We start from the raw sequence: 8,494 nt of genomic DNA, 5'->3' as shown, positions 1-8,494 counted from the left end.
CACTACAGGTAAGAGGAAAAATATGTAGGGGAGACCGGGGATAGTTGGGGCATGACATAGTTGCAAAACCGCCTCCAATCAGGAACAAGTTATGAATCACCTGATTCACCCTGCACATGCTCAGTTTCTCCTTATGCCTCATGCAGTGGCATAAAGTAGTTATGATGGCCCCAGTGTACGCTACCCTGCACATATTGTCTCGTCACATGATCAGACACTTTATATTGGATAACATCAACATACAGATTACCCAGCAATCATCACTACATATCTGTACATAACAAAAAATTACAAAAGTTACTGGCTCAAGCGGGGGAGTTCAAATATCTCGGGGTCTTGTTCAGGAGTGAGGATAGAATTGAGTGTGAGATGGATAGGCGGTTTGGTGCGGCCAGAGGGTGAAGCTTTAGATTTACTGGCCCATCTGCTTCCCAACCCTCACCTATGGTCATGAGCTCTGGGTAGTGACCGAAAGAATGAGATTTCGATTGAAAGTGGCTGAAATGAGTTTCCTCCGTGGGGTGCCTGGGCTCAGCCTTAGAGATAGGGTAAGGAGCTTGGACATCCGGAGGGAGCTCAGAGTAGAGCCGCTGCTCCTTCACATCGAAAGGGGTCAGTTGAGGTGGTTCGGGCATCTGATCAGGATGACTCCTAAGCGCCTCCCACTGGAGGTGTTTCGGGCACGTCCCGCTGGTAAGAGGCCCTGGGGTAGACCCAGGACATGTAGAGGGATTACATCTCATCTGGCCTGGGAATGCCTTGGGGTTCGCCAGGAGGAGCTGGAAAGAGTTGCTGGGGAGAGGGACGTCTGGGGTGCTTTGCTTGGCCTGCTGCTCCTGCGACCCGGCCATGGATAAGTGGATGAAAATGGATAGATGGATGGATACAACAAAAATACCAATGAAAAAAAGGAATTAAGAAATTATTAATTTAACATTTTCAGTAGTTGAATAAACATGACAGAGATGGCTTTACCTCTTTCAAGGGAATATATGGCAAACGGAACTGCTTTTAATTTAATGATAATTCTTCTTTGAACACAGGCATATTTTGAAGGTGGCATCACTTATAAGGGCCCATTCTCCACTCAACACATTGTTGGAGGGCCTACTCTCCCTATGAGGCCTCCATCTCACGGGCCCCAGTGCAACCGCAATGCTTGCACTGTCTATATTTATGCCCCTGGCCTCATGTGAGGAGTTAGCAACCCATGGCAGACCATGGATGTATTAAGCGACCTGGATACAGCATTGGCACAGAGGCCCTGTTTATTCCTATCAAAGATGCTCAGTGGTGAATGAAACCAAAAACCTCTATTTCCGTAGCATGAAATTACCTAGATGATCGGTGCTGCTTCTGCATCATTGGGCCACAGTAGAGACTTATGGCTGCCGAGTAAGGCTGAGTATGGCTGGGCAGCCAACTTCTGCTGGCTAGAAGAACTTTAAAAATGTTATCCGACCAGATGGATTAAATCTTGATAGTGGAGTCATTTCAAGGGTTGTGATGCTCACAAATATTTATCCACTGATTTACAGATGTGTCTTTCCTCATGTAAGTCACTGGGAAAAAGTCTTACTGAGCCCAATGGTGTCATGTAAGGGACCCTGGAAATTGCAGTACCACTGTTTGGCCACTACCTAAATTGGCATCAAAGCTGGCACGCTTGTCTGATTTGTAGTTATATTCATCAAACTTAAATGATGTTTATTATGTGTCTATATAGACATCTTTCATGCATGTTGTTAGGGCTAATGTATTAGCTGCTAGCTGTAAGGTAAGATAGTTCAAGAGTTTGAGTTAGTTGTAACATAATGTAAGAATATGTTGCAACCTTCTTCAAGCAAAATTTACCACTGTGACTGACTGACACACATGTTAAAGTCAATTAAGTGTTGAATAAAAAGCTTTTAATATCTTAATTTTTCATTATGATCCTTATTTCATAATCTGACATTTTATCCCAAGCTATGTTACAACTAACGTGGACATTAGGGTGATTTGTAACATTTCACTATTTGAGTCTGGCCCTCACCAATACACCCTTCCTACCCAAGGGGCGGCACTAACTGAGGCATATTAAATGCCGCCGCACGCAATTGGATAGCACGATAGCCAATCAGAGAAAAAACAAGGTGACGTATTCATTGCACTAAGCCTCATTTGTTTGCCGAACAGTGGGGCTAACTGATATATAATGCTTTTGCCGTATCCCGTCGGCAAAACGGCAAAAACTTCCTTCTTGGAAACGAAGGCTTCTAGGGCAGTCTTCTTTTCCTCTCTCAAGAAAAAAGACAAGTGTAGTTGGCTTAGCGTTTCTTCCACAGCTAAATTGAATGGACGCGGCCCTTCAGCAGCTGCCATCTTGGCTGTTTACTTTTCGACTCCTACGGTGCAGCACTGTCTTCATCATGTTACGCCCGCCCAGAGCCCGTCTCTGTCAGATAGACTGATCTGATTGGTCCGATGGTGATTCACCGGGTTCTGCTCGTCGGGGCCAGATCCCTGTGCAGTGCAAATTCGAATTTGCTGGGGGCGGGGCATCTGAATTTCCAGGTTAACATTTTACTTCTTGTGTTCGAGACTAAACCATGCATTTCCTGTTTGTGTTGCAGAGATAGCAGCTACACCATAAAAAAACAGACACAAATAACTAGTTTGTATCACATCTTGAACACGTTACCATCCCAGTCTCCTCTATTTTTGATTTTGGGGTGAACTGTCTCTTTAATGCTGGACCTCTCCACAGCTGAATGTTCTGGTACAAATCATCCCTTTGAAACATCCCACTCCCTTAACTCTAAACCTTAAAACTGATCTCAACATTAACCCTTTTCACAGCTCCACCTTAGCACATATATCAGTTCAGCTGATATTAACCCCTTAGTAGTGCTTTTTCCTAAATAAATATTCAATAAAAATATTAGTTGTTGGAGCCACTGGGCCCCTGGTGCTCTGACACCCTGGGGCAGTTGCCCATGTTGACTTGTTGGTAATTTAGCCCTGCTTTGCCCCTAGTTTGACCTTATTTGAACTATACTTTGAACAGTAACCCCGACCTCTTCATCAGTCACACAACCAGATAAAACATTAACTTGTTCAAAATGTGCTCGGGTTTTTATCCGTCCTTCATTGTGAGATTTTGTTCTTGCAACAAACTACACACACACACACACACACACACACACACACACGCAGTGTCTCTTGAAGGCCAAACATTGCTCCCTGACTTCACAACTGTTATCAGGCCAGGGCAGATCAACAAGCAGCCTACCCAGCTTTCTAAAAATCACACATATTACAACACCGGCGGAGGTCTGAGTCATTATTGATGACTTTTACGGTTAAGTAGGTACTCTCAGCGGGGCGAGGCGCTTCTGCTCTGTTGGGTCAAAGTCAGAGAGAGAGAGAGAAATAAAGACTCATTTAAGTTTGACTCATCGCTCCCCCACTGGACTGGCGAGGAGGTGAGAGAAAAGTGGGTGTCTAATTTGGAGGAGCCTGTCTGACATACACAAATACACACTTGCTGTCACACACATGCATGTAGTCACACACACTAAACATTCAAAACAAGGCGAGCACACAGAGGGAGAGAGAGGCATTCCTGTGTGTCCAGCTGAGTGTGTGTTTTGGCAGCAGGGAGTGACTTCAGGCCAGCGCAGCTGTCCTTGAAGAGCAACTGGTCACGGTGGAGTGCTATTCACGCTCAGCCCTCTGTTCAGCCTGTGACGGACACTGGGACATGTTGAAATCAGCTGCAATGCGCTGATGGAAACCTGCACCTGACTGTGCCAAGCATACACACAGGTTACACAACAAACATACTCATTACTGTCAGCAGGTCTTGCATAACTTGTCAGACTTCAGAGAATATAATCACATTTCTGCACTCCGCACAGTGTTTGTTTTATGTCTGAAGCTGCCAATGATGACCGAGGGGAGCCGATCCACCACGTGCTGCTCTGATTGCTGAGCGTGCACTCAAACAGTCTGGGAACAACTATTCCTGACCTGATGCTGGGTTTCCATGGTGACACGGGAATCTGCCAGACAGTGATGTGTCTGTCAGGAATACTGTCTCAGCAATGGTCCTATGAGCACGTGTATAGGTATATGTGAGTGTGTATGTGTGTGTGTGTGTGTGAGAGAGAGAGAAAGAGTGAACATGGGATACCGTTTGAGAACAAGCTGTCACAGAAATACCGACTGCTTCCGTGTACTCCACCACCTGAGCTGAGAGACACAAGAAGACAAGGTCGATTAGATGGCGAGAGGCGACAGACGAGGGTTTCACATAATACACCGGAGGTCGTTTTGGAGTTTGAAAAGAAGGCAGCAGTGAGCGTCTGCAAGCATCTCCCACCTCCTCTCTCTCACAGCCACAGAACACCCCGTCCTTTCCACCTCCTCTCTCACTTCTACCCTTCCTGTAACCATAGAGACCACCATTGCCTGAAGAGAGGTTTTCTCCCAGACAGACGCGGTGGTGTTAAATGAGGATACTGGATGTATGTGTGCACGCATGCACACAAAAGCACACAGCTCAATTTACAGACCCCCTTCCTGAGCAATCTTCTTTCAGCTGGGGACATGTAGCTCCGCACAGAAAGAACAACAGGACGCGAAGACAATTAAATTACAAAGACACAGTACACACTTGTCATAACAGGCTTCTCAGACAAGGAAGCTTTAATTTCAGTTTGACCATCTGCAGCGCTATGCATGGAGAATGCAGATTGCAGGCCAGTTTTGTTGTAGAGGTTGGACAAGCATTGTTGTCTGGGTCTCTTTGTCTCTCTCATTTGTTCTTCACAGCTTGATTTATTAAGCAGTTATGTGTCCCTCCACGTGACCTGTCCAGGGAGTAAACATCAGTCTTCCTGCTCTCAGAGGCTTCATGTACTACATATGGTCCCCGATCACAGAGTTGAATTGGTAAATACAAGCTGTGAGACATTCAGTTCCCTTTATTGAACATAGTCCTGTCTCCTTTGTGCAGCTCCCTCCTCCAGCAGCCCCACAGACCCATTCCTGATCACTGACTCATATAAAAGAAATGCTTTTGACATTAACAGTCACCACATAACACAGGCAATAAGGCGAGCTTCAGGCTGCAGAAGTGCAGCACGATTATTATTAAGATGGCACAGAGCAACAGAAGTGGTGAGCCGGCTAGGGTGATTAAAATGTGAAAACGGCCTTGGATGTACAGTACAGTGTGGAGGTCTGATAAATCTGAATCATAATCTGCCTTTGTCCTTTACGTGAACCAACACGTTTTTGAATATAAATCCTGTTATATACCAGCTTCAACAACATAACAGCCCTGCTCTCTTTGAAATACCAACAGCATCAGTAGCTTGAGTGCACTCGCTACTTTATAAGGAAGCCAAGTGGTGTGGGACATTGTGAGTGGTACTCTGTGTATCTTGTACTGCATGTGCACATTCAGTCTGCAGTTTTTGTACCCAACAGAGACAGATAAAAACAACCGGAGTTCATGGTTAAGACGGTTTTAAGTAGCTGAGCAAATAAAAATAACATGTCTTTGGCAGAAACAAGGAAAGCACTTTTGGCTGGACATAAACATAATACTGGCAAATGTTCTCTTACTTGACATGGTCACTTCATACAGGCAGTCACTGTCTTCATCTGCATGTGTACAGCATCTAGGATTGATTTCAGATTGTAGCTTCTGATTAGATGCTAGCATTAACAGCTGACTTTAGGGAGTTGTACCAGCCATCAAACCCTGCTGCCCAGCTTTCCTGGTATGTCCCCCACCCCATTCTAAGAAGGTGCTACTAAACTTATAGGCCCTATTAGATCTGTCCTTCAGCTTCCTTCAAATAATCCATGGACCCTTCAACTTTTTTCTGTTAGATTCCACATGCAGGTGTGAAACTTGCACCTAAAGCCCAGCGTTGATTCATGACTTCTGCTTCAATAAATACGTGCAACTTCCTCTCAAATCAAGAATAGAACAGGTTGTGGTGAAAACCAACAGGCAAGTTATATAAAAAGCAACAAGGCATAAACATAAGAGAAGAAAGCAAAGTGCGAGTTAAAGATTAGAGGTTAGCACATAACATTTCTTATGCTTCTGACTGGGTTTATGACTCCTCATTGAATGTTAGCAGTCAAAAAGTATTTTTCACAAATGCACAGCGAACTCTGATGAACAGTCAGCGTCTGTCCCACAAAGTCCTCTCTGATGAGATACGTAGCTCCTGCTGATATAACAGCAACAGCAATTCAGTTCCAGTGTCATTACTAGAAAACTTTGTGCTCCAGTAAGATTTTCTCTGTGCAGAACAGAGGTTTGCTGTCAGTGTATTTGCGTCCTCTCGGATCTCCAGCATGAGTGTCAGGTTCAGTCATGGCTAACGGATAATGTGCAGGTATCTGAGGTCAGGGTATAGGAGGTTGGCTAGCAGGGCCAGCAGCCGGGGTCCATCTCTCAGACAATGTCCTGGGTAACGGATGAACTGGACAGCTTTATTCACAGAGTCCTCTAACTCCGCGTACTGCTTATTGCTGGGCATGGCCTCCAACACCCCCAACGTCTGCATCCACAGAGAAGACGAGAAACTCAAGTTATTTTTAGGAGATAATTGCAGACTAGAAAATAAAAACAACATACTTGCAGTTTTGTTGCATACTTGCTGTGCTTTCGCAGAGAGCTGCAAGTCACTGGTGGGTTGGAGACGAAGCTCGGTCTCTGATGTCACCTGGATTGACAGGAACGCTGCCAGACTGCGTACTACCACCCTGAACCTGGATGTACAGTGGGCATGCATTGACAGGTGGTTTATCAACAATGATGAGCTCATATTTTCCCCTATCCGGTTCCTCTAAGTGTTTTCATTAGTTAATAAAATACATATGAGCTTACCTATTAGAAACAGGAGACTTCCTACCCAGGCCGATAGCTCCTAAAAGCCCAGAGTTCAGTCTTTCTTCTCCCAGCTGAGCCAACCTGGTTTGTAACCTCAGCAGACCCATGATGACCCCTGTCACCTCTGTCTGACCTGCCTGCAGCTTCAGCTGCTCCGCTGACAGACTCAGTGTTTTGTGCCACCAAAGAAACAGCTTGGCTTCATCACCTGGACCACTGGACACACAAAAGCACACATGCTGACGTGCTACATTGACTTTTAAAAGCCACTAACAAGCAGCCAAATGAGAGAACAAGGGGTCAAACCTGGGAAAGACCTGATTGGTCCATGTGTTAATTAGAGCCAGAGTCCTCCTCTCCTCAGCTGCTGTGCGTTCTGAGTTGAGGCGCTGCAGGATGAAGGCATAGAGCGTCAGGAAGCTGCCTCCTGATTGGCTCTCAGACAGGAAGTCATCCACTGTGAGCTCAGGCACTTGCAGCGCTGCCAACACAGGACCCCAACCTACGGACTCCTCCTCAGCTGAAACACAGGCAGTGGAAAAACAAATGTGAATCCTTGACATCACACTAAACTATCCTTACTACAGGGAGAAATTTAAAGGACTAAACTAACTTTTTGGGGAAATTTACTTACACATAAGGAGAAGACTGGCAGTAAATGAATCAAATAAAAACTGTGGACTTTAAAGAGCTGCATGTAACATCGAGAGGATATCTATGATCCAGAGTCTTAGCTGGGATTGCCTGCACACGGCTCTCAACATGGAGGTGGCTGATCTGGTGCTAGCAGCTAACAGTGCGAACAGTGCTTACAATGGGAACAGACTGGAGGGTGAGCCTGACGCTTCTGTGACAACGTCAGGGGTTGGGATGCCGTAATCCGTGGTAACTCCCGTATGAGCAGAGTGGTGGAGATTAGCTAGCCAGTAGGATACAAACACAGGGACTCAAATGCACTAACATCCGCGCGCAGCCAGACCAGCTACCACAACAAATAAACAGAGAGGCTCGGATTACAACACACACAGAGGTAGTGTGACTTCATTCTCTGCTGAGGACACCATTACTCCACCATGTCTTTACAAAGCAAATAGTGATATACTGCTATACTAATGCTCTGAATGCTGCATACAGCTCCTTCGAATGTCCATCTTATGTAAGACAGTCTTATGTAAGTTTATGTACAGCACACTAACGTGCGTGGTTGCATGTGCACAGGTTAGAGGTATCTACAAGAGAAGAACGCTTAATGCTTCTATGTCTATTTTTGCCTTATGTTTTGGTTTAGCCCTTCACACTGAATTGCCTTGTTGGCCTGTTTTATGTCCATTCCATCTATTTTTATGTGAAGCACTCAGTGCAGGTAATTGCCTTACTGTGAGGCACTTTAGTGCTAAATTTCTTGTATGAAAGGTACTGTAGAAATAATGTCTATTATTATTATTATTATTATTATTATTATAATATTATTATTACTAAGCACTGTACCGTGCTCCTGGCCCGTATTCTGAATTTGTATCTGAATTCTCAGAGTTTTTATCCAGTTTAGTTCTTAAATCAGATAAAGTTATTATTGTAGGTGATTTTAACATT

General features: G+C 44.9%; 1 protein-coding gene across 1 annotated transcript in view; it reads right to left on the bottom strand.

The window, feature by feature from the left end:
* Nucleotides 1-4,657: 4,657 nt before the first annotated feature.
* epg5 (ectopic P-granules autophagy protein 5 homolog (C. elegans)) overlaps nt 4,658-8,494 on the bottom strand; it is a 30,180-nt gene continuing 26,343 nt past the window's right edge. Inside the window, exons 42-45 of the mRNA XM_050051088.1 lie at nt 7,208-7,421; nt 6,899-7,117; nt 6,666-6,780; nt 4,658-6,569 (exon numbers count right to left, since the gene is read on the bottom strand). Coding sequence (XP_049907045.1) covers nt 6,387-6,569; nt 6,666-6,780; nt 6,899-7,117; nt 7,208-7,421 — 731 coding nt within the window. The 3' untranslated portion in view covers nt 4,658-6,386. The remainder of the gene's footprint in view (nt 6,570-6,665; nt 6,781-6,898; nt 7,118-7,207; nt 7,422-8,494) is intronic.

The sequence above is a fragment of the Epinephelus moara genome, chromosome 8 (assembly GCF_006386435.1).
Source record: "Epinephelus moara isolate mb chromosome 8, YSFRI_EMoa_1.0, whole genome shotgun sequence".
NCBI lineage: Eukaryota > Metazoa > Chordata > Actinopteri > Perciformes > Serranidae > Epinephelus > Epinephelus moara.
The sequence above is the reverse complement of the archived record's forward strand: the minus strand, read 5'-3'. Positions and strand labels throughout refer to the sequence as shown.